General features: G+C 50.8%; 1 protein-coding gene across 2 annotated transcripts; it reads left to right on the forward strand.

Annotated features, from left to right (window-relative positions):
* Med12 (mediator complex subunit 12) lies at positions 1-24,017 on the forward strand. 2 transcript variants are annotated; one of them, XM_028892095.2, is made up of 45 exons: positions 1-324; positions 838-942; positions 1,145-1,336; positions 1,472-1,631; positions 2,045-2,226; positions 2,383-2,493; positions 2,605-2,859; positions 3,304-3,450; positions 3,762-3,861; positions 3,976-4,112; positions 4,335-4,466; positions 5,269-5,395; positions 6,426-6,655; positions 7,034-7,114; positions 7,227-7,397; positions 7,605-7,749; positions 7,917-7,967; positions 8,274-8,392; positions 8,567-8,710; positions 9,143-9,306; positions 9,525-9,656; positions 10,005-10,232; positions 10,381-10,525; positions 10,702-10,822; positions 11,249-11,350; positions 11,448-11,561; positions 11,827-12,002; positions 12,170-12,349; positions 13,511-13,582; positions 14,015-14,148; positions 14,277-14,438; positions 15,837-15,948; positions 16,114-16,203; positions 16,720-16,829; positions 16,976-17,111; positions 17,691-17,852; positions 19,051-19,428; positions 19,655-19,805; positions 19,941-20,146; positions 20,314-20,391; positions 20,501-20,718; positions 22,382-22,634; positions 23,106-23,276; positions 23,474-23,555; positions 23,742-24,017. In XM_028892095.2, the coding sequence occupies exons 1-45, from the start codon at positions 226-228 to the stop codon at positions 23,783-23,785; spliced, it is 6,609 nt and encodes a 2,202-aa protein (XP_028747928.1). In that variant the 5' UTR covers positions 1-225; the 3' UTR covers positions 23,786-24,017. The 2 variants fall into 2 exon arrangements, with proteins under 2 accessions (XP_028747928.1, XP_028747929.1); XM_028892096.2 differs by having other exon boundaries at positions 19,941-20,137.
* The last annotated feature ends 1,567 nt before the right edge of the window (positions 24,018-25,584 follow it).

Raw genomic sequence — 25,584 nt, forward strand, 5'->3', positions numbered from 1 at the left:
AGTCAGTATTGTCCGACGGTACCCAGCGTCCCTCGGCAGTTTCCGGCAGTAATCGAGAGTTTCTAACGTGCCCCGCCTCCGCCACCCCCCTTCTCTCGGCCTAAGTCCTCTCAACCGCCGCCCGGCTGGCTGTCCCCGCGTTCCCTCCCGTCCTCGGCCCTCCGCCCCTTCCCTCCCCACCTCGCCTGGCCCTGCAGGCGCCTCCGGCGGTACGGGCTGGGCAAGATGGCGGCTTTCGGGATCTTGAGCTACGAGCACCGACCCCTGAAGCGGCTACGGCTGGGGCCTCCCGATGTGTACCCTCAAGATCCCAAACAGAAAGAGGTGCGTTCACAAATCCCGGTTCCCGCGGGGTCCGGGCAGGTGATTAGTATTGGAGAGACAGTTGAGGGAAGGGGGGGCGGGGCGATTAGGTGAGAGCAAAAGTCCCAAAAGGGTGAAGAGTAGAGTGGACCGGTGCCGGAGAGTAGGGTCTGCCGGCAGTTCCGGTTGGTGAGCAGGCAATGGCTCACGAGCCACGCCAGAGGTGCCCCCCTCCACACTCACGCGGGCGCTCACACACAAACCTCAGAAAGTTGTTAGGGCCAGCTTGGTGAGGTGCCTGCAAGGGAAGAGTGATGTTGAGGTCGCTCTGAGGAATGTGGGAATCTCATTGACTGTGGGGGTGAGGGTGGGGTCCAAATGAACATAAGGGCTGGGCTTTAAATAACAACCTCTTTTACTCGGAATCCTCCTCCTCCTCCCGTTCTCCCTTGTTACCTTGCTTTTTAACCTTTCTAACCACCTCTTCTACGAGGCGAATCGGGGGGGAGCTAAAATGCTGTTTTTCTGCCTCAGGATGAACTGACGGCTTTGAATGTAAAACAAGGTTTCAATAACCAGCCTGCTGTCTCTGGGGATGAACATGGCAGTGCCAAGAACGTCAACTTCAATCCTGCCAAGGTGAGACAACCCTGCCAGGCTGAAGGAAAAGGCTGGAAGAATCTGAGAAGGAGCAAAGGCTCTGGGTTGGGAAAACTTAAAAGGGATAACCTAAATGGCAGAGTTCATAACCCAGTGCTACCACGTTGGCGTTTTCACATGAAAAGCAGGACCACCTGTCTACCACTTCTTACTACCCTGAGGTATACTTTTCTGCCTTTAGATCAGCTCCAACTTCAGCAGCATTATTGCAGAGAAGTTACGCTGTAATACTCTCTCTGACACTGGTCGCAGAAAGTCCCTAATGAACCAGAAGGACAACTTCTGGCTGGTGACAGCACGTTCTCAGAGTGCTATTAATACCTGGTTCACTGACCTGGCTGGCACCAAACCACTCACACACCTAGCCAAAAAGGTGAGGTACTGTTTCCTGTTCTTAAGGTCAAGGTGGGGAATGTGTCCGGTAGCTACCTATATCCTGAGATTAAGCTACATGGTATCAGCTCCTGGGGTAATAGAGACCTTGCTGTTTGTTATGATGTCTATCCAGGTCCCCATTTTCAGTAAGAAGGAGGAAGTGTTTGGGTACTTAGCCAAATACACAGTGCCTGTGATGCGGGCTGCTTGGCTCATTAAGATGACCTGTGCCTACTATGCAGCAATGTCTGAGACTAAGGTTAAGAAGAAAAATACTGCCGACCCCTTCACCGGTAAGTAACTGCACACCTGGTGTACCACACCTTCATAGAGCCTTGGGGAAATTCTTCTTCCTAATCTGTATTCCTTGCTTCTGCCTGAATTTTGCACTCACTCAATTGGTAAGAATGGAGTCATCTGCTTATCTGCTGTGTTCAGGTACTGGGCTGTAAAGATGACCAACATATAATCTCTGCTCTTTGGAACTTAGTGGAGATGCGAAGGCATATGTAGTGTAATTAAATATAGAAAATGGTAAATGCCAAAAGAGTAGACAGAAGATTCTTTGGGACTTCAGTGGACATAATGATTACTTGCTTTAAGGAGGTGGCGCTCAGAACTGTGGTGATTGTGGGTGGAGGTAGGATACAAAGTATTTGAAGCCTAAGAATAGTATTAAATAGCTCCCTTTCCATATTTTCTTTAGAATGGACTCAGATCATCACAAAGTACTTATGGGAACAGCTACAGAAGATGGCTGAATACTATCGGCCAGGGCCTGCAGGAAGTGGAGGCTGTGGTTCTACTATAGGACCCTTGCCCCATGATGTAGAGGTGGCAATCAGGCAGTGGGACTACAATGAGAAGCTCGCCATGTTCATGTTTCAGGTAGGAGCAAGGGCATGTTGTACGTGGCATTGAGTTACACCCTATCCTGTGCTGTCGGTATAGAATGGAATTTGCCTGTTACCTTGCCCCTGCTGTGGCTCTCTTCATCCATTTACTTTATCTGCCTTACCTCTAATAGTTCCCTGCTATCCATAGGATGGAATGCTGGACAGACACGAGTTCCTGACTTGGGTGCTTGAGTGTTTTGAGAAAATACGCCCTGGAGAGGATGAATTGCTTAAATTGCTGCTTCCTCTACTGCTTCGAGTAAGACCTAGACCTGGGGAGGGAGTGTTTGAGGGGAATTGAGGAAGAATTAGACATTGGGGCAGTGTCTCTTGGAGACAACTAGGGGCTCTGTTGGTCATGTCTTCGCAGTACTCAGGGGAGTTTGTTCAGTCTGCCTATCTGTCCCGCCGCCTTGCCTACTTCTGTACCCGAAGACTGGCTCTCCAGCTGGATGGCGTGAGCAGCCACTCATCTCATGTTATATCTGCTCAGTCAACAAGCTCTCTGCCCACTGCCCCTGCGCCTCAGCCCCCAACTAGCAGTACACCCTCGACTCCTTTTAGTGACCTGCTTATGTGCCCTCAGCACCGGCCCCTGGTGTTTGGCCTCAGCTGTATCCTTCAGGTAGGTACTAGAGGGCCCAAGAAAGTGTAAAGAACTGACTGCTCATCCTGGAAAATGGGGGTGAGTCCAACTCAGAGGTGGGAGCAGGCACTGAGTACCTGCTCAGGAGTTAATGTTTCTCTGGAATAGGATGTTCCCTTTTAGAGGGTTTGGACATTCTCCCCCAGTCTAAGTAGGCCCAAGGCTTCTTAGGAAAGTACCTGAGAATCTGGGTCATCGTCCCAGAACTTGGAAAGAAGAGACAGGATGATTGTAAGTTTAAAGTTAGCTTGAGCTGTATAGCCAAATGAAACCTTGTCAGAAAATACTGTAAAAATAATAGGAAGATAAGGAGGAGGGGGGTCAGGAATGATACTTGTCCCAGAGACTCCATCATAGTCAACCGAATTCACATGGAAGGGAGGCGGCCATGACGGTCGGTTTGATTTCTCTGTTTGCCGGCAGACCATCCTCCTGTGTTGTCCTAGTGCTCTGGTCTGGCACTACTCATTGACTGACAGCCGAATCAAGACTGGCTCTCCACTCGACCACCTGCCTATTGCTCCTTCCAACTTGCCCATGCCAGAGGGTAACAGTGCCTTCACTCAGCAGGTAAGTTTAAAAACTACCTTGGTACTTCAAAGTTGAGATGTGATACTAAATTATTTTTCCAGAAACAGTGATTTGAAGTCTGCTACTGTTTTATGTTTTTGTTTTGTTTTTGAGACAGACTCTTGCTAAGTAGCCTTCGATGACCTGAAAGTTGACCAGGCAGGCCTCAAACTCAAACTTCTGCCTCTGCCTCCCAAGTGCTAGATTACAGGCAGGCATATACTACCATGCCCAGCTTTTGGCTATTCTTCTTTTAGCATTTTATGTATCTAGGTGTTTCCTTAAAGGTTTTTTTTAAAAAAAAATTGCAGGTCCGTGCAAAGTTGCGAGAGATTGAACAGCAGATCAAGGAGCGAGGACAAGCAGTTGAGGTTCGCTGGTCTTTTGATAAGTGCCAGGAAGCTACTGCAGGTGGGTGTCAGAGGGCAGAAGCTAAGAAAGGATGGGTGATGATGGGTTCATAGATAGGTGAGAATCTGAATGCATTGAAGCTCTAGTTACGTCCCCTTTACTGTTTATCCTCAGGTTTTACCATCGGACGGGTGCTCCATACTTTAGAAGTGCTGGACAGCCATAGTTTTGAGCGCTCTGACTTTAGTAATTCTCTTGACTCCCTTTGTAATCGAATCTTTGGATTGGGGCCTAGTAAGGATGGTCATGAGGTGAGTAAGAAGAGAAACAGAAAGAGCAAACACATTGCAGGAGAAACAGTCTAAGGGTAAGGTTAATAACTCACTGAAAGCCGGAGATTCCTGAAGTGCTGATCTTCCTGGATCCTGGGCCCAGGATGTTTTTAGGTGGGGTCTATTCTTGAAGAAAGAGGAACTCAGTTCTTTTGTCCCCAGTCTTCCCTTACTTATCCTCATTAAATCCTTTGGTTACAGATTTCTTCAGATGATGATGCTGTGGTATCATTATTATGTGAATGGGCTGTTAGCTGCAAGCGTTCTGGTCGGCATCGTGCTATGGTAGTAGCCAAGCTCCTGGAGAAGAGACAAGCGGAAATTGAGGCTGAGGTTAGAGGCTAAGAAAAGGGAGTGAGCTGCCCAATGGAAAGAATCTAACTGGGTTTGGACATATTGGAGTGAGTGAGTGAGGTAGTAGTGGGATTGGGACTGGGCCTGAGGGATTGGAAAGAAACCACAGAGAGCTCTTGTCTTGACACATACCTGTAACTCCAGCACTTGAAAGGCATATATGGGAGGATTATGATTACAAAGCCAACCAGGACTAGCCAGAGAGACTGTCTCAAAAGTTAAAAAAAAAAAAAGCTGAACATGGTAGTGCATACCTTTAATCCTAGCACCCAGGAGCCTGAGGAATGCAGATCTCTGAGTTTGAGGCCAGCCTAGTCTACCTTTTGCATTGTAGAACAGCTATGACCACGTAGAGAGGTTCTGTTTCAAAAAAAAGTTTTTAAAAAATGCTGGGCATGGTGATACATGACTTTAATCCAGCACTCAATTGGGAGGCAAAGGCAGACCGATCTCTATATGAGTTTGAGACTAGCCTGGTCTACATAGTGACTTCCAGACCATCCAGAGCTGCATAGTGAGACCTTGCCTCACAAAACCAAATAACCAAATAAGTAGAGAAAAGTGGTAGAGAACTTACCGGGAATGTTAAGGACAAAAGGCACAAATAGAAAGGAGCTGATGGATTAATAGGTTAGAGAAGAGATCAGGGCTGTAGTTGGGAGCTGGCGAAGGAAGTGAAACGCGTGGGATGGAGGCAAGACAGGTGACACTTCCAAGGTTACATACTGAAGAGGGAAGAAGCGGGGAAAGTCACTCCTCAGCTTGTTCTGTCTTCTTGCAGCGTTGTGGAGAATCGGAAGCAGCTGATGAGAAGGGGTCCATCGCCTCTGGTTCCCTTTCTGCTCCTAGTGCACCTATTTTCCAGGATGTCCTCCTGCAGTTTCTGGATACACAGGCTCCCATGCTGAGTATGGACGCCTATAATCTTCTAGTCATAAGTTACTTTGAAAACATAAAGACCTTCTGTTCATCGGGGGTGGGGGTGGGGGGGGGGGGTGGGGGGGGGGTGGTTCACACCTTTAATCCCAGCAGTCAGGAGGCAGAGGCAGGCGGATTTTTGCGTTCGTGACCAGCCTGGAATACAAAGCAAGTTCTAGGACAGTCAGGGCTGTTACACAGAGAAACCTTGTCTCGAAAAACAAACCAAAACAAAAGCCAGGCAGTGATGGTACACGCCTTTAATCCCAGCACTCAGGAGACAGAGGCAGGTGGATCTCTGTGAGTTCGAGGCCAGTCTGGTCTATAGAACTAGTTCCAGGACAGCTAAGGCTGTTACACAGAGAAACCCTGTTTCAAAAAAAAAAACAAACAAAAAAGGACCTTCTGGTCTATATTTCTGTCTTGGGCTCTGTGCAGAATTAATTTTAGGTATAATTCTACTCCTTGATGGTCTCACAATTTTAATTGAGTAGAGAAATGCACAGAATAAACACAAGAACTTTCGAGCAAAGCATTTTTACTGTATACACAGGAACAAGGATACTTGTTTGTTTTGAGGTGGTGATGGACAGCATCAAGTGGTGTAACCATTCATCCTTTTAAAAATATTTGTGTATGGGTATTTTTCCTACATGTGTGTCTGTGCGCCACGTGCATGTCTGGTGCCCACAGAGGCCAGTGGAGGGCTTCGGATGCCCTGGAACTGGAGTTTCTAGACAATTGTGAGCTGCCATGTGGGTGCTGGGAATCAAATCCCAGACCCTCTGGAAGAACAGCCAATGAATGTTCTTAACTGCTGAGGCATTTTTTCCGGCCCCACCAACCATACTTTGTATCTCTAGGCAGTGTCTGGTTTTTTCTCTTGCTGTTTTTTGTTACTGCCTCAGGGATGTCTCGATGTCTGCAGTATTCTAAGAGCACCATGACTGAGATGTGTCCCTATCTCTTTGTCCTATCTGTGCTCTGCTTAACTTCTCTGTCCTCATTCCCTTTTTCTAGCTGATCCCCGAAGTGAGAGTGAGCGAGTGGAATTCTTTAACTTAGTATTGCTGTTCTGTGAACTGATCCGACACGATGTTTTCTCCCATAATATGTACACTTGCACTCTCATCTCTCGGGGGGATCTTGCATTTGGAGCCCCTGGTCCTCGGCCTCCCTCCCCCTTTGATGATCCTGCAGATGACCCAGAGCGCAAGGAGGCTGAAGGCAGCAGCAGTAGCAAGCTAGAGGTGTGTGTCCTTTTCGCTGTACTTAATTACTTTTGACACTCCCATTTTCACTTCTGGAAGTGAAGTGAGCTTCTGGAAGCCTCTGAGCATCTCTTTTTACCCAAAATGGTATTTTCTCAGCATTTCGTGGTTTATAGAATAGTCTCATGTCGGTTTTCACTTGGTCTGCACAAAAGGTCTGTGAGGTACTCCTGCCTTCCATTTAAAGCTGATGGAAACTGAGGCTTTACTTACTGGTTAAGTAACTGACACAAGGTTTGAATCCAGAACTTGGGCTTTCCTCATGCCTCCTTGATCCATTTCTCAGTGAACTTTCCTGGACATCGGGGAAGCAAGCCCTGGAACTAAGGCAACTCTTGCTTTGTTGTGTGCCTGCAGGATCCAGGGCTCTCTGAATCTATGGACATCGACCCTAGTTCCAGTGTGCTCTTTGAAGACATGGAGAAACCCGATTTCTCAGTAAGATCCTGAGCGTGGACGAATGCAGCCCCTCGGTTCTCCCTTATGCCTCCTTCTGGAACTTCTTTATGCCTCTTGCCCCTCCTGAATGTTCTGCCTCTCACCCTCCTAGCTGTTCTCCCCTACTATGCCTTGTGAGGGGAAGGGCAGCCCATCCCCTGAGAAACCAGATGTCGAAAAGGAAGTGAAACCCCCGCCCAAAGAGAAGATCGAGGGGACCCTTGGGATTCTCTATGACCAGCCACGACATGTGCAGTATGCCACCCACTTCCCGATCCCACAGGTACTGTTCTCCAACAGTTGCGATGGCCCTGTTTTGAGCCCAGATTTTCCTCCAAGGAATTTGCCAAGGGGCTTAGACCCTGTTCCCATGGGTGTGGGTGCGTTTGAGAAGGGGCTTGAACATGGGAGTGTTGAGAGACACAAAGCCTGCTCTTGAGAGGAGGGCAGCAGGCCTGGGATGGAGTCTGATGGTGCTGCTGGGATGCAGGAGGAGTCATGCAGCCATGAGTGCAACCAGCGCTTGGTCGTACTGTTTGGGGTGGGGAAGCAGCGAGATGATGCCCGCCATGCCATCAAGAAGATCACCAAGGATATCCTGAAGGTTCTGAACCGCAAGGGGACAGCGGAAACTGGTGGGTTTGAGGCTCCTTAAACAGAAGGCTCCCCAAAGAATGCCCTAGTCAGTCTCCCCATGCCCAGTGTAGGGCGCTCCCCAGTCATGTCCCAGTGTCCTGTCTCTTGGAGTCTCCTGAGAGCTCTAGTCCTTTTGAAACTTCCCCCTCATTCCCCCCCTCTACAGACCAGCTTGCTCCTATTGTGCCTCTGAATCCTGGAGACCTGACATTCTTAGGTACCTCACAGTAAGCCCCTTACTGCCCTTGCCCCTCCCCCTCCTAACCTAGCACCTCCCTGTACACAATTCCTCTGCGGTCCACCTAGTCTGTGGTCCTTTAAACCTGTGCTCCATCGTCCCATTTGTCCCCACCCCAGCCCTTCCTCGGCCCGCCCTTCCCTTCTTTTCTCTTCCTCCCCTCCCCACTCCCCTCCTCCCTCCCCACCATAGTCCCTTCTCCACACCCCGACCCGACCCCCCCCCCCAGTTGGTCAACTCGTTTTCTTTATTGTCCTGACTCATTGCTTTCAACTGTCCCCTCAGGTGGGGAAGATGGGCAGAAGCGGCGCCGCAACCGGCCGGAAGCCTTCCCCACTGCTGAAGATATTTTTGCTAAGTTCCAGCACCTTTCTCATTATGACCAACACCAGGTCACGGCTCAGGTGTGGGCCTAAGTCAGCCCCCTTCCCACATTCTGGCTCCTGTCCTGTTTTCGGTTTATCTTCCCCCCACTAAGCAGGCTAAGCCTGCTGGTCTCATCCCCTTCCGCCATCATCCTTTCCTGCTTCCCTGGATCTTTCCTTCCATTCGCGTCTCACTCGCACTGCCCTTATCAGGTCTCCCGGAATGTTCTGGAGCAGATCACGAGCTTTGCCCTGGGCATGTCATACCACTTGCCTCTGGTGCAGCATGTGCAGTTCATCTTCGACCTCATGGAATATTCACTGAGCATCAGTGGCCTCATCGACTTTGCCATTCAGGTGGGGAAGTTGGGGCAGATAAGGGCGGAAGAAGGAATTCATGCTATATAGGGTGACGAAGACAAGAGTAGAGGCCTCCGCCAGTTTCCCAGGCTGTTCGGATGGCCGAAAGACTAGCACAGTGGGAGTGGAACATGAGCTAAGACCGCCGGAATAGAGACTTAAGTGCTCCCTGGGGAGGCCCGAGAGACAGATTAGAGCTTTGGGTCCAGAGCATCCTCCCCCTGTGGAGTTTATAGCATGCTGTCCTGGCGACTGCTTAGAGATACTGCTGGTAGATTGCAGGACACTGGTACGTGGTAACCTGACCCTTGGCTGCTGAAGTGACCCCAGCAGGCAGGGGCTCAGGCTTGGCCATGTCAAGTGCCTCACAGGAAGTGGGGTGATGTACGGTGAAAGGGGCCTCATGGTTCACCTCCGTTTCTCTGCTAGCTGCTGAATGAGCTGAGTGTGGTTGAGGCCGAGCTCCTCCTCAAATCGTCTGATCTGGTGGGCAGCTACACAACCAGCTTATGCTTATGTATCGTGGCTGTCCTCCGACACTATCACGCCTGTCTCATCCTCAACCAGGACCAGATGGCACAAGTGTTTGAGGGGTAAGCAGGGTTTCAGAGTGACGGCAGTGTGCAGGGTCTGGTGAGGGCCAGTTGGAAATGGCCTAGGAAGGACATGTGGGTCCACCGAGTGGGCAGAGTCTGCTACGCAGGGAGGGGTACGGATAGCTTCACCGAGACACTTGAACTTGCTTCCAAGGCCTTTGCGCCCTGGGCCCCGTAGACTCCTATTGATTCTCCCTACCCTGCTTCTGAGACAGGCTCTGTGGCGTAGTGAAGCATGGAATGAACCGTTCAGATGGCTCCTCTGCAGAGCGCTGTATCCTTGCTTATCTCTATGATCTGTATACTTCCTGTAGCCATTTAAAGAGCAAATTTGGGGAGCTCTTCAGGTAAGAGAGGTGATGGGGTAAGAGAATGGGGCTAGTTCTACGTCCTTCCCATTCCCGCACACCTCAGCAGCACCCAGCTGTCTGTGCGGGGTCAGTCACTTACAGACTATGTCCTTTTCCTGTTACTACATTGCTGAAAGTGAACCTTCTTCCTCCTTGCCTTCACAGGCCACTCTTTCTTAATCACATGTGGTTCCCTTCCTGCCATGTCTGCTGTGGCCCAGCTCCCTTTTTCTTCTCCCAAGGTCCTCCATCCTTCACTCCTTTTTCTTTTCTCCCCTTTCCTGCCCACCCCTGTACCCTACCTGACCTCCTTCAGTATTGCTGTTTTTTTCTCTACCCCTGCAGTGACTTTTGCTCAAAAGTGAAAAACACCATCTACTGCAACGTGGAGCCATCCGAATCCAATATGCGCTGGGCACCGGAGTTCATGATTGACACTCTGGAGAACCCTGCTGCTCATACGTTCACCTACACGGGGCTGGGCAAGAGTCTCAGTGAGAACCCTGCTAACCGCTACAGCTTTGTCTGCAATGCCCTGATGCACGTCTGTGTGGGGCATCATGATCCCGATAGGTATGGGCCGTGCTGACTTGAAGAATGGGCATCATGCCGCCACCTGACCCTGGGAGGGAGGGCTTCCCCGAGAGATGCTATACCTTTCATTGCTGCTGGCGCAGAGACAGACGGCTGTGAGTCTGAGGGCTTCTGTGCTTTTCCCCAGGGTAAACGACATCGCAATCCTGTGCGCGGAGCTGACCGGCTATTGCAAGTCGCTGAGTGCAGAGTGGTTAGGAGTACTTAAGGCCTTGTGCTGCTCCTCTAACAATGGCACTTGTGGTTTCAACGATCTCCTGTGCAATGTAGACGTAAGCTCTTGGGTGGGGCTCTTGCTGGAGAATGAGACACTTACCTATTTGATGGACATCTGGCCACATTCAGGACCATAGAGGGTCAGAGCTGAGTAGACCGGAGGCATGGCGCACTGGCTAGGTCTCCTCCCTCCACACCGAGTCACAGTGTGTGTCCGTCTGCTTTTTTTCAGGTCAGTGACTTGTCTTTTCATGATTCCCTGGCTACGTTTGTTGCCATCCTCATTGCCCGACAGTGTTTGCTCCTGGAAGACCTGATTCGCTGTGCCGCCATCCCCTCCCTCCTCAATGCTGGTAAAGTCCCAGTCCATAACCCCTAGAATGTCAGCTCTCTTCCATGTGCTAATGCGGACTCCAGAGGCATCCTCTTACTGTGGGACACCCTGCTGCCGTTCCCAGGCCAGTGCTTTGTTGCCAGTCCAGGCTGAAAGGCTCCAAGGGCCTATTTTGAAATCGCAGCCCTGAAAACAGCTCCGCACTGTGTGTGTGTGTATATATCTGGGGATGGAACCCAACACCTCCGTCATGCTTGAGCATCGACCTCTTTGGGTTTTACCCTTCAGCTGTGTACCATTTCTGTGCTCCACTTCTCCTTCAGGATTTCCTGGTCTCTTCCCCTTTCACCTCATTTGGATTTCCCCATACTCCCCCTCCCAGCACACCTACACACATGCAGAGTTGGGCTTCGTTCTTCTCAGATCTGCTCTGTCTTCCTTCTAGCTTGCAGCGAGCAGGATTCTGAGCCAGGGGCCCGGCTTACGTGCCGCATCCTCCTCCACCTGTTCAAGACACCACAACTCAATCCTTGCCAATCTGACGGAAGTGAGTGACTCTGATTGGAGCCAGGCAGCTAGAGAAATGGTGGCCCTCCCAACCCCACTGCTTTTACTTTGCCTCCCTCACCCCGGCTCCCTTGCAGACAAACCTACCGTTGGAATCCGGTCCTCCTGTGACCGCCACCTGCTGGCTGCCTCCCAGAACCGCATCGTGGATGGAGCTGTGTTTGCTGTTCTCAAGGCTGTGTTTGTACTCGGTATGCAAGGGGGTAGGAAGAGAGACGTGCCAGAAGTGTATATAGGGTGGGGTGCCAGCAAAACAACAGGGACAGCCTTTCTCCCTCCCAAAGGTGGTCTCTCTGACCTTTGGAGAGAGGGGGAGAGAAAGAAATATAGTTCTGTCTATTTCTGTTTCAGAGGGCAATGTTTGGGGGGAATTTCTGCCGCTGTGGGCCAGGGCAGGTCTCCCCACAGTGTTCTGATCGCACTCTGCCCTCCCTATCTCCCAACCCTGAACCACAGGGGATGCGGAGCTGAAAGGGTCAGGCTTCACGGTGACGGGAGCAACAGAAGAACTCCCAGAAGAGGAGGGAGGAGGTGGTAGTGGTGGTCGGAGGCAGGGTGGCCGCAACATCTCAGTGGAGACAGCAAGTCTGGATGTCTATGCCAAGTACGTGCTGCGAAGCATCTGCCAACAGGTCAGTCTCACCTCCCCCCACGCCACCTAAATGCGTCTGTGTAATAGAGTCTTGTTTCCAGCCCACGAGCACACTGCCTCCCTGCTATACATTGGGTCCTCTACCTGCCCCTGCCTGGCACGACTTCCCAGGGTTGCCCGCAGTCTTCTGATTATCAGTCTCCTTAGGAATGGGTAGGAGAGCGTTGCCTTAAGTCACTGTGTGAGGACAGCAATGATCTGCAAGACCCTGTGTTGAGTAGTGCCCAGGCCCAGCGCCTCATGCAGCTCATCTGCTACCCACATCGCCTGCTGGACAGCGAAGATGGAGAAAACCCCCAGCGGCAGCGCATTAAGCGGATTCTCAAGGTAGGCCAAGGTGCTGGGGTGCTGGGAGAAGCAGCAGGACCCTACCTGGAAGCAGTGGGAACTGTTCAGTAAGCAGGAAGGTGAAGCGGCATGTAGGAGGATGGGAGCAAGGAAAATAGCTCTAGCACGGCCTTAAAGAGCAGATCTAGTGGTCTGCTCTAGACTCAAGAGTTAGGCGGGGAGGTGGCCGCACACCTGTGCAGTGAGTACAGCTCATGGGAAGGATGGCCTCTGGGAGGCCCAGATCCTGCTGTGCATATATGGCACTTGGGTTGTGATTCAGTAAGTGAATGGTAATAGCCACTGTGGTTGGAAATGTACTTCGTGCACAGGTACTTAGATGCATGGCATATGCATTGTGCGTTCATTTTTTTTTTTTTGATCTTTGTGACCTCGTGCAGTGACTAGGAATATCCTTATTTGACCAGTGAGGAAACTGAGGCTATTTAACTTGTCCAAGGCAGTTTAGGGCCAGCCTGAGGACCCAGGTGTGCCTGTGCCCTTTCACCTTATCCTTCTGCTTGCTTCAGACATATGGCCAGCTGGGGGGTGGAGAATCAGGCCGTGGAGAAATAACTAAAGGAATGAGGTCTGTGCAGGCTGGAGGAGATAACGCCAGAGGGAGATTACTTCACAGTAATTTCCAGTCTCTACAGGACTTTGAGAGAATGGCCGGTAAAGGCCCTGTGGGGGACTTTGAGCAGCTGAAGCAACAGAGTCAGGATTCAGCCTTAACTTTAGGCATTTAAAGGTGAGGCATGGAGCAGAAATCTGTGAGGCACGGGAACAGGAGTCTAGGGGGATATGGAATCTTTTTCTCTTTTTTTTTTATTCGAGACAGGGTTTTTCTGTGTAGCTTTGGCACCTTTCCTGGAAATCACTCTGTAGCCCAGGCTGGACTCAAACTCACAGAGATCCAACTGCCTGTGCCTGCCTAATGCTGGAATTAAAGGCGTGGGCCACCACTGCCCGGCATGGAATAATTTTTTAACCATATGTAAGATATGCTAGTTTTCAGTGATTATTATCTAAATGTAGTCTTTACTACAGAGAGGGACATAGAGGTCTCTTTCCAACTTCTAAGAATCTGTTCTGGGAGATTCGGAATTAGCCATAAAACAGTAGGTAGCTAAGGCTGACACAATGGTTTTTAACCATCAGAACTTGGACCAGTGGACCATGCGCCAGTCGTCCTTGGAGCTACAGCTGATGATCAAGCAGACTCCCAACAATGTAAGTAATATTCCCAGGCCCTCCCTTTCCCAGGCCTACTTCCAGTTCCCCAGGTCAGGGTTAGCAGCCATCATAGAAGAACTGAGGCCCTACCCTCAAGCTTCTGACTGAAAGAGATAAGAGAGGATGCGTGAATGGCAGACGCATGGAGCTGTTGATAAGGGAAATGGCTTGAGAGTATTGAAGCTTTCCGCTAAGGATGGCGATGGTAGCAATAGAGCCTACTTCTGTGGCCTCAGGTGTAAGGAGGTTTGCAAGGGAGAAGACAGCGGGGAACTGTAAAATACAGAGGTACGGGAGGGCACAGCTTCTGACGGTTCTGTCCTACTGCCGACCTCCACGATGCTCTCCTTCAGCCTCATCTCCCAGGGCTCCTGCTTCCTGCACTACTAGCTGCCCAGTTAGCAATTTTGTACCTGTTATCCTCCCCAGGAGATGAACTCCCTCTTGGAGAACATTGCCAAAGCCACAATTGAGGTTTTCCAACAGTCAGCAGAGACAGGGTCGTCTTCGGGAAGTACAGCAAGCAACATGCCCAGCAGCAGCAAGACCAAACCTGTGCTCAGGTGGGGAGAAGCATGTTAGGATCGGTCTCGAAATGGTGATGCTGGACATGCGCGCAGGGAAAAGAAATGATAGATTGTTCAACCTTGTCTCCCTGGCCCCCCTGAAACCCATGTCCTCTGTCTTCTAGCTCTCTAGAGCGTTCTGGGGTGTGGCTGGTAGCTCCTCTCATTGCCAAACTGCCCACCTCAGTCCAGGGCCACGTGTTAAAAGCTGCTGGGGAGGAATTGGAGAAGGGTCAGCATCTGGGTTCCTCTTCCCGAAAAGAACGAGATCGACAAAAGCAGAAGAGGTAAAGGGGCTCTGTGGGTAAGGACTGAGGAGTAGAAAGGAGAGCAGGCTGCAGGCCCAGGGAAGAATAAGCTTTGGGGCTCAGGGTAGAGAATAGGCCTCAGGAGAAAGTGGCTGTTGGGTGGGGTGTAGTGGCGCACGTCTTTAATCCCAGCACTTGTGAGGCAGAGCCAGGTGGATCTTTGTGAATTCAAGACCAGCCTACAGAGTGAGTTCCAGGACAGCCAGGGCTACATAGAGAGATCCTGTTCAAACAAAACAAAACAAAACAAGAAAGGAAGGAAGATGTAGTTGGTTGTTTTTTACTCTTACTCTTTTGGCTCTTTGGCTCTTACTCTTTGGAGGGTCCACCACCCAGCTCCCAAATCAATCACACAGAGGTTTATTCTTACTTATGAATGCCCGGCCTTAGCTTGGCTTGTTTCTAGCCAGCTTTCCTCTTTTAAATTTTTTTAAAAATGATTCATTTTTATTATATGTGCATTGGTGTTTTGCCTGCATGCATGTCTGTGTGAGGGTGTCAGATCTTGGAGTTACAGACAGTTGTGAGCTGCCATGTGGGTGCTGGGAACCGAACCCTGGTCTTCTGGAAGAGCAGTCAGTGCTCTTAACTGTTGCGCCATCTCTCCAGCCCCTAGCCAGCTTTTCTTAACTTAAATTATCCTGTCTATCTTTTGCCTCTGGGCTTTTATCTTTCTCTATTTATGAATACCTTTCTTTACTTCTTACTTCATGGCTTCTGGTGTAGCTGGGTGGCTGGCCCCTGAAGTCCTTCTCTCTCACTTCCTCGTCATCTTCTCCTCCTATTTATTCTCTCTGTCTGCCAGCCCCACCTATCCTTTCTCCTGCCCTGGTATAGGCCGTTCAGCTCTTTGTTAGACTATCAGATGTTTTAGACAGGCACAGTAACACAGCTTCACAGAGTTAAACAAATGCAGCATAAAAGAATGCGACATATCTTTGCATCATTAAACAAATGTTCCACAGCACAAACAAGTGTAACGCATCTTAAACTAATATTCCACAACAGGAAGGGAGGAAGGAAGAAAGGGGGAAAAGAGAAAGTGCAAGTCAAGAGCTGAGAGGCATGGCTAAGCAGGAGGTCACATCTTAGGGGTAGAATCTAGGGTTCCGCAAGATGGCTCCCTGGGTAAAAAATGCTTGCTGCCAGCCCTGAGTTCCGTCCAACTCAGAAGAAGAGAACCAAGTTTTCCTTTGACCTCCAACTGTGCAGCATGGCATGTGCACATGCATGCACTCAAAATCAAGTCAAGACATAGCAAACAGAAATGAAATGGTTAGAGAATGCTTTAAGAGTAGAAGAAAGTTGGACAAGAAAGTTGGAAGTTGCTTGAGCCGTAGTCTCCTCTCTCTGCCCTTCCCCTCCTCGTGGCTTTAGCATGTCCCTGTTGAGCCAGCAGCCCTTCTTATCCCTGGTGCTGACGTGTCTGAAAGGACAGGATGAGCAGCGTGAGGGACTCCTTGCCTCCCTCCACAGCCAGGTGCACCAGGTACGGGGATCTGGGCCATGGAGGCGGCATCGGGGTGGGGAAGGGGGTACACCTCAGAGGCCACTCCGTGCTTCGGCCCTTCCTTCTTTCCTGATGAAAACATTTGGTGACTTGGACCAGAAAGGAGACGATCCCTGAGCACTGTTCAACGTGCTTCTGTCCTAGATTGTGATTAATTGGCGAGAAAACCAGTACTTGGACGATTGCAAACCGAAGCAGCTAATGCACGAGGCACTCAAGCTGCGCCTCAACCTGGTAAGGGATCTGGGCTGAAGGAAGCGGGGGGCTGGAAATACACTTTCAAAGCCCCAGGTTGGGGAGGACAGGTTTGAGAATGGAGGCCCTAGGTTCCCTTAAGGTCTTCCAGTATTACCCCTGCTTTCCTAAGGAATGCAGGACCTTAAAGTGGTGAGAGGAACTGAATCCCTGTGGTCAGGATCCAATAGACTGAAGACCCTGTATGCTTGCAGGGACCCCTGCCTCAGTAGTCGATGTTCTGGCTGAGCCCCAGAAATACTAAAAACCTATTTTGGAATGGTGAATAGAATTATGGAATTTGTTTAGTACAGGTCCCATCTCTTTATAAGTAAGGACACAGATCCTGATATATCAAATTCAGCCCCACTGACCCAAGATTGAATAGTAAATCATAAGTACAAATGATGGGATAGGGCCTCGGGGGTCTCAGCGCCTACCCAACCAGATTCTAACCTAAGCTTTTCTCAAACACTTACCTCCTTGAACCATCTGGCTGATCTGTGGTCCTGGCAGGTGGGGGGCATGTTTGACACAGTGCAGCGTAGTACTCAGCAGACTACAGAGTGGGCCCAGCTCCTCCTGGAGATCATCATCAGCGGCACTGTGGACATGCAGTCTAACAAGTGAGCATCCCTACCCCTGCAGACCATGCCCTGGAGTCCCTGCCGTATACCAGCTGCAGGAACCACTGACTCCATTCCTGCCTGGGACCTCTTGGGCCATTTTTTTCTTAATCTTGCCTCTCTGGTTTTCTCCCTGCCTGCCCCAGTGAGCTTTTCACTACTGTGTTGGACATGCTGAGTGTGCTTATCAATGGAACACTGGCTGCAGACATGTCCAGCATCTCGCAGGGCAGCATGGAGGAAAACAAACGTGCATATATGAACCTGGTGAAGAAGCTTCAGGTGAGCAAGGGAGTCAAGAACAAGGTTTCGGGGTGCTGGAAACTCAGCTCCTTCTACCCTGACCCTTTCCTGTGCCGCCTGGGAGTGGAGAGGGAGATGACTTGTTTTGTTTGGTCTGAGCCCTCTTCTTCCCTAGTTCCTGGCTGCTCTTTTTCATCTGTGCCATGGGGAGTTACTGAATGCCATTGCTGTTTTTTTTTTTTTTTTTTTTTTGAATTTGTGCTTTTTGTTTGTTTGGTTTGAGACAGGAGCTCATTTTAGTAGCCCAGGTTGTCCTGTAACTCACTACATAACCCATACTGCACTTGAACCCATAGCAATCCTCCTGCTTCACCCGTATGAGTGCTGAGATTATTTTTGTTTTTTGAGATGGGTGGCTCTTTATATAGCGAAGGCTGACCCTCAAACTCAAAATACTCTTGCCTCAGCCTCCCAAGTGCTGGGATTAGAGATGTGCACCACCATGTCCAGCTCCGAGTGTCTTCTTTATACCTACTGTGTTCTGTGCTACCTCTTGAGACTTCCCGTCCCTCTTGTTCTGTATCTTTGAACTCATGACCTATCTCCCTGTTCCTGCAGAAGGACTTGGGAGAGCGCCAGTCTGACAGTCTGGAAAAGGTTCACCAACTGTTGCCACTACCCAAGCAGAACCGAGATGTGATTACCTGTGAGCCCCAGGGCTCCCTTATCGACACCAAGGGCAACAAGATTGCTGGCTTCGATTCCATCTTCAAGAAGGAGGCATGTTCTGTTGTCTTCCCGTGTCCTCTAGCCCAGCACCCCACGTTCATTTCTGAGCCCACAATTCCAGCTAACACACCGAGCTCAGGAACCCATTGGGCTCTCCCCAGTAAAACGTACAGAGCATCTGGGCCTTTAAGCAAAGCACTTAGTTTTCCCTTCTTTGGCGTCTCACCCTCTTCCTGGACCCTGCTTTACTTCCGCCTGTCTCTCACTGACTCTCTCCCCCTTTTCCCCCTCTCTGCCCCACCTGGTTTTGGTCTTCTCACTACTCTGCTGACACCGTCTCTTTTCTCGGTGTCTCTCATTTGCCCAACTCCGCTTCCCTCTTCTTCATGTGAGTTTCCATATTTGGATTAAAAAAGTGTATGTACACGGCAGTATGTGTGCCACTTCCATGTGCAGGTGCCCACGGAGGTCAGAAGTTGGGTTCCCTGGAGCTGGAGTTATAAGTGATTGTGAGCCACCTGATGTGGATTCTGGGCAACAAGCCTGGGGCCTATGCAAGGGCAGTGAGGCCTCTTGGCCGTCTATGCAGCCCTTAGTTTCAGTATTTTCTGGATTAACCATATTACTCTGCCTAGAAGTAAGAGGGAGAAAAGGGAATGCCAAGTTTAAAATGCAAGGTGAAAGCCTTCAGTGTACACCTTCCCTTGATTCTTTCATCAGTCTCTTCTGTCCTCCTCCTGCCCTCCCTGTCCCTCCCCGTCCCTCCCCCGTCTTCCCCTTCTCTCTCTCTCTCTCTCTCTCTCTCTCTCTCTCTCTCTCTCTCTCTCCTCTCTCTCTCTTTCACTGCCTCTCTTTGCCTCTTTTCTCCTCTCCCTTCCCCTTTGCCCCTCCCCTCCCCGCCCCCCGATGGGGGGGGCTTCTTTCTAGCCCTCTCATCTTCTGTCAGCCTTCCTCCTCCCCACCGTCTCTGTTCCCTGCCTGCCCCTTCAGTACCTCTTTCTCTCCTGGCCTCACCTTTCTCCTTCACACCTTCCGCCTGCAGTTCAACTCTGTCCCAGCAAAGATGGTCCCTTCTGCACACGTCTGTGGCAGCGTTCATCTTTCCTCTTCTCACCGTGTCCCCCGATCTCTTCCCTTGTTGGAAAACCTGCCAACGGATATTCCCCCCCCTCCCCTTCCATGAGTTCTCAAGCCCTGTCTCCTGTTTTCCAAGTCTCCACAGCTTACTCTTTCTCATTTTCTGGAGCAGGGTCTACAGGTTTCCACCAAACAAAAGATCTCTCCCTGGGATCTTTTTGAGGGCTTGAAGCCGTCCACAGCACCACTGTCCTGGGCCTGGTTTGGCACCGTCCGAGTGGACCGCCGCGTGGCCCGAGGGGAAGAGCAGCAGCGGCTGCTCCTGTACCACACACACCTGCGGCCTCGGCCCCGAGCCTACTACCTGGAGCCACTCCCGCTGCCCCCCGAAGACGAGGAGCCACCAGCCCCGGCCCTGCTAGAGCCTGAGAAAAAGGCTCCCGAGCCCCCCAAGACTGACAAACCGGGGGCTGCTCCTCCCAGCACCGAGGAGCGCAAGAAGAAGTCCACCAAGGGCAAAAAGCGCAGCCAGCCGGCCACCAAGACTGAGGCTAGTCCCCAGCCTGACCCCACCCCCCCATGACGTTGTGTAGCACGGAGTTCAAGTGCCTGGTTTAAGGGCGGCGTGGGGTGCGTGGGAAAGGGGTGCCGGTAGAATCGTGATAACAGTGACTGTATCAGTGCCGCTCCTTCTGACACCCTTCTCCCTCAGCTCCCCCACCTCCCCACCCAGAGCTGCTGGAACCCACTTACCTTTGCCCTCTGTATCCACGCAGGAATATGGCATAGGCCCAGGGCGGAGTGGTCCCTATGGTGTGACGGTGCCTCCAGACCTTCTGCACCATGCGAATCCTGGTTCCATATCCCACCTTAACTATAGGCAGAACTCCCTAGGCCTGTATACCCAGAATCAACCGCTACCTGCTGGTAAGTGCCAGTCACTAGGAATGGTGGAGCCGGACATTCCTCCCTCCCCAGGGGAGGTGTGGATGGCTGGAACTGTTTTTGAAAAAGGCCGAAGGGATGAGGATGCCAGAGAAGTCAATTTGCTCTCCATTCCAGGTGGCCCTCGTGTGGACCCATACCGCCCTGTGCGATTACCAATGCAGAAGCTGCCAACTCGACCTGCTTATCCTGGTGTGCTGCCCACAACTATGACTACTGTCATGGGCCTCGAACCCTCATCTTATAAGACCCCTGTGTACCGGCAGCAGCAGCCCACAGTGCCCCAGGGACAGCGCCTTCGCCAACAGCTCCAGGCAAAGATAGTGAGAGGGCTAGTAGGGAGGAGGACTGTCAGGGAGAGGGCTTCTGGGGGTCACAGGACTGAGAACATACTTGGGACCTTCACAAGAGCATGCGGTATAGGTAGGCGGTATAACAGAGACGTGGCAGAAAGCAGTCCCTGAATTTGACTTCCCCTTTTCCCCTTTAGCAGAGTCAGGGGATGTTGGGACAGTCATCTGTCCATCAGATGACTCCTAGTTCTTCCTATGGTTTGCAGACTTCCCAGGTAAGTGCCTGGGACTCTGACCATCAGGGAGAGGGTGGCAGGCTGCTGTACACCCTCGTGCCCCAACACTCGCTCTCTCTCTCTCTCTCTCTCTCATCCCTCCCTCCAGGGCTATACTTCTTATGTTTCTCATGTGGGATTGCAGCAACACACAGGCCCTGCAGGTACCATGGTGCCCCCCAGCTACTCCAGCCAGCCTTATCAGAGCACCCACCCTTCTACCAATCCTACTCTTGTAGATCCTACCCGCCACCTGCAACAGCGGCCCAGTGGCTATGTGCATCAGCAGGCCCCAACCTATGGGCACGGACTGCCTTCCACTCAAAGGTACCCAAAGCAGTGGTGAGCTGGGAAAGGACACAGGGATAAGCAAGCATCTGACTGGGGAAATCCCATACTTGAGGTAGTAGATGGACCTGAACTTTAGGAAACATCAGGAACACTAATCTTGTCACATAACCATTACCACAGACAACCAGAGTTGGAGCAGACCCTAGAGACCAAGACTCTCACATTTTCAACCCTGGCACTTCCTTGAGGACCAGAGAGAAGAAACAAATATAGCTAACTTTGACAAGAAGGGATCTAGGGTTTTTAGACATAGTAAAACAATAAGGAATCCTAAATCCAGTATGAAACAGTTAACTCTAGGGCTGAGGATTTGATTTAGTTGATAGCATGCTTACCTAGCATGCATGAAGTCCCAAGTTTGTTCCCAAGCACCACATAAAACCTGGTGGGTTGGCGCACACCTGCAGTACCAGCACTCAAGAGGAAGATCAGAAGTTCAAGACCATCCTTGGCTACATAATGAGTTTGAGGCCAGCCTGAGCTACATGAGACGCCTGTCTCAAGGGAATAAAAAGCAGTTGAACTCTAGAATGGACTAACAAATGAATCTCATGGTTAATTTTAGTTGACTCTTAGTTAAGACCTGGGTAACTGTCATGAGGCTGTGCAACTTAGGATTCAGAATAAGAGCAGCTTGATTAATTGCCTGCTGTGTAGCCAACGTTATGTTAGGACTAGAGTGAAGAAAGATAGTGAAAAAAAGGTACAAGGTTCCTCACCACCAAGATTTTACCCTAGTTGAGAAGTAGAGGTCTTATACAGAGGAAGAAACCATACAGAAGAATATTTAGAGAATGGTACAAAGACATGATCAGGTGTTCAGTTGGGTGCCAAGAAATAAAAGGGGACTTGAGTAAAGATGTAGGTGAGTCACTGGAGAAAGATTCATGGATTTGAGCTGGCCGTCCAAGGATAGCTATGATTGGGGTTTGTAGAGAAGGGAAAAGGAAGGGCATTCCAGGCAGAGGAAGCAGCGTGAGTAAAACCCGGGGACTGGATTGAGTGTCTGGAGACAGAAAGGAGCAGATCGGAAATGTGTGGAACTTGCGCTAGGGAAGGAGCAGGGGCTAGGTTAGACATAGGACATTGAACAGTGAGCTACAGCATTGAGACACAACCCTAGGAAGGACTGCTTCGCTCAGGAGACTGATAGGAGGCTCTCGGCATGGCGAGCGAGCGAGCACCGTGGAATGAGTGGACAGAGTGGAGGGAACGTGGGAGAAGATGGGCGAGGGAGCCCAGCTGCAGATTGTCAGGGATGGGCAGATTTGGGTAGATCGGGCATATGGAGTAGCAGAACAGCTGGGGGGTTTCTGGGGTACAACAGCAACCACAAAACTCTGGATAGGTGTTTATAGAATGCTTCTCGTGTGTAGACTGTTTTTCATAAGAGAAAAATAGCTAAAGAGAATCGAAAAATTCCTAAGCATTAAGGTTATGAGACAGTAAAATGGAGTATTGTCTTTGTGTTTTATTCCCTGACCTAGAAATCTGTCAGACTCCAGAAGGGCTCCTCTAGTTAGTGCCAAGAGGAATGAATACAATGACTTGTTAGTTTCTTTCAGGTCAGGGACCCAGGGTTTGTACCACCCCCTTTCTCTGCCCTGTGCTTTGACCTCTGGACCTCTTGTCTTTGGAGGTTTTCACATCAGACATTGCAGCAGACACCCATGATGGGTACTATGACTCCATTGAGTGCCCAGGGTGTCCAGGCAGGCGTCCGTTCAACTTCCATCCTGCCTGAGCAGCAGCAACAGCAACAGCAGCAGCAGCAGCAACAGCAGCAGCAGCAGCAGCAGCAACAGCAGCAGCAGCAGCAACAGCAGCAGCAGCAGCAACAGCAGCAGCAGCAATACCACATTCGGCAACAGCAGCAGCAGCAGATCCTACGGGTAAGGCCCCAGGATCGTGTCTGAGACTTAGGAGCCCAAGAAGGAAAGGGCATATTCTTCCCACACTGTCCCCAAGATGAAACATGATGTAATGTGCTAAGCACCCAGCAGAATGGGTCATGTTTTCTTTGGTTTCTTCAGGACCCTTCTTTCAGCAGGGTCTCATACTCATGGCAACCCTCCTGCCTCAAGCTTCCTGAATGCTGGAATTACAGGCCTACACCACCATATTAGATTTGATCATGGTGCTTAAGTGGCTTCCTTTCCCCTTCCTTTTCATTTCCTGAGGATCATCGTGAGGGGAAAATTGGACACTGTCTGCCAAATACACTGTTTGGTTTCTTTCACATGTGGACCCCGAGTTCCCTCACTGTTCCTTGGCCTCAACTCCCTTTTCCCTTCCTGCTCCCATCTTCTCAATACAAAGGCATAGTTCCCGTGCTCTCAAAATTCTCTCTTGTATGCTTATAGCAACAGCAGCAGCAGCAACAGCAGCAGCAGCAACAGCAGCAGCAGCAACAACAGCAGCAACAGCAGCCGCAGCCGCAGCCGCAGCCGCAGCCTCAGCAGCCTCAGCAGCCACACCAGCAGCAGCAGCAGCAGGCAGCTCCTCCCCAGCCCCAGCCCCAGTCCCAGCCCCAGGTAGCCGCTGCACTAGATAGCTGCAGACTCAGGGATGGCAGCACAGGATGGGCAGGCACACAGGCAGCCTGTGCTAGGAAGGAACAGTGTGTGATGGGGTAGTGTTGGGAGGCCAGGCACAACACTAGGGGAGGGGTATGGGTGAGGAAAGAGGTGGAAGGTTGGAGTTCTATCTTCCACTTTCCATTTCCACCCAGTTCCAGCGCCAGGGGCTTCAGCAGACCCAGCAACAGCAACAGACAGCAGCTTTGGTCCGGCAGCTTCAACAACAGCTCTCCAGTAAGCCTGCCTCCTTCCCAAGAAGAGCCTGGGGAAGAAGCGGGGATGGGGTAGGAAGAGGTGGCCCAGGTGCTAGCTAGCTTCAGGCCCAGATAATGGAGGCCCCCTCCCCTTCCCCCTTCCCCTTCCTCATGAATATGAGCCCTGACTGGTCTTCCATCCCTGACAATCTCTCATTTTTCACAGATACCCAGCCACAACCCAGTACCAACATATTTGGACGCTACTGAGTCACCGGGAGGAACTGCTTGTACACTGGATGTGGCCCAACCTTTCTGCTTAATTCTCAGTCCCCTTCCTGGGCGAGCTCCAGTAGTGGTTGGGGTCCTTCCCTCAGGCTCCATTTTTAATGACTTTTTAGTATTTTTGTTAATGTGAAGCATTGAACTGTTGGATTTTGTATATTATTTATATAGAGACCCCAGAGCTGTTGCGCCCAATACATAGAGCTTCTTTGCAAAAGAAGTGTGTGAATCTGCACATGGAGAGGTTTCCTCTGAGAGTGCCGGGGACAGGATGAACAACTCAGAGCCTTCATACCTTCCAGATTATCCCCCCACTCTCCCTCTACCCTCTCCATTTTGGAATTCTAACTGCTCTCCTTTCTTCCTGCTCAAAAGTAACGTGCAGTGAACTCTACGCCCTCAGTCCTTTCAGGGCAGCTTACCTCCTCAACCAGACAGTGCAGTTTCTTTACAGTGTGCCTGCCACTGGGGACATACCACTAGAAGAGGGGGTTCATTAGGCCGGAGAGAAATCAGCGGAAGCCCGTCATCCTTCCACAACACCCCACATACTTGGTCTCAAACAGATGCCAGACCATAGCTTTCCTTTTCTCATCCCACGTGGTCCCCATCCTACACCAAGGTAGCTAGAGAGCCTCCCCAAAGGTAACGTTTCTGGCCTGAGAAGTTGCTCTCCAAGGGCATGTGATGTCAGAGAATAGGTAGGGACAGAAGTCCAGGTTGGCTCTAGCTGGAAGAGAGGCCAGCAGAAAGCCTCGCCTGCTGCTCTCTGGCCTGCTGCTGCAACTTCACGTTTTCACACAACCCACCTTGGCAGTTCCCAGGGTAACTTGCTCACTCCCAATTTAAAACTTCCTTCCGAGACACTTTTGGAACAGGGGCTGGACCAATCTCCCCTCTGTGACCTATGTGCCTTGGGCCTTTGACCCAGGGCTGTGCTGGAGAGCCCAATTGCTTTATGACAAGGCTGATCTCTGGTCTGCCCAGCCTGGGCTGGGAGAGGACTACACTAGGCTGATGGTTGGGTGATAACTGGAAGGGACCCTCCAAACTGTAGTTGCACCCTATTGCTGGGAAGTGTTCAGTATATGCTGATAAAAGCAGGCATGCCAATCATCAATCAATCAATATCCACGTTATTTTGAAAAGTCCCTCTGAACCCACGAAGCCCTCCTACACATGGGATTTGCCCAAGTCATGAGTAAGGAATGGGGTTCCCAGGTATGGTAAGCCAATACACCTGAAGAATTTTTTTCTGACTCGATCCTGGCATATATATTCCAGGAGCCCCAGTGGATAGAAGTTTGGTAGGATAAGGGACATTGAGCAGGGATTTGGGGGTGTATGTGTGCTAGGTCAAGTGGACAGGTGCATTACATACAGAAACTAGATAAAGACATTGGCAATTGGGGCGGGGATGGAAGCCACAAAGGTCAGACGACTAGTGTGCTAACAGGCTGAATCTGGCCTGCCTTAATAGAAGAAGCACAAGTGTATGACATTGACCTCTGGGAGGGTAATGGATGAGGGCAAAGCGGCCCCACTGGTGCTTGCTGCTCGGGTGGGGCTGGGGCTGAGGAGAGGTGATGGTTGCCAAGTAAGGCTCTGTGGCAAGAAACTGGGGTATTCTGCATACAGTGCCTCAGTTTCTCCCTGTGCGTCAAGGTCTCAAGCTTTGCAGATTAAGTTTGGATTTGCTGTCCTGGAAGATCACCTACCTGTCTGATAGCTGGGGATGTGAGGTGTGGAGGGAGTGGGGAGAGTTGGGGCAGAGCTTGCTTGAA

This window comes from Peromyscus leucopus, chromosome X (assembly GCF_004664715.2).
Source record: "Peromyscus leucopus breed LL Stock chromosome X, UCI_PerLeu_2.1, whole genome shotgun sequence".
NCBI lineage: Eukaryota > Metazoa > Chordata > Mammalia > Rodentia > Cricetidae > Peromyscus > Peromyscus leucopus.

Coding starts and splice junctions, on each gene's coding strand:
- Med12 (XM_028892095.2), top strand. CDS start 226: ATGGCGGCTTTCGGGATCTTGAGCTACGAGCACCGACCCCTGAAGCGG. Junction 7,398..7,604: donor CCCACTTCCCGATCCCACAG/GTACTGTTCTCC, acceptor GCTGGGATGCAG/GAGGAGTCATGCAGCCATGA. Junction 20,392..20,500: donor ATGGTTTGCAGACTTCCCAG/GTAAGTGCCTGG, acceptor CCCTCCCTCCAG/GGCTATACTTCTTATGTTTC.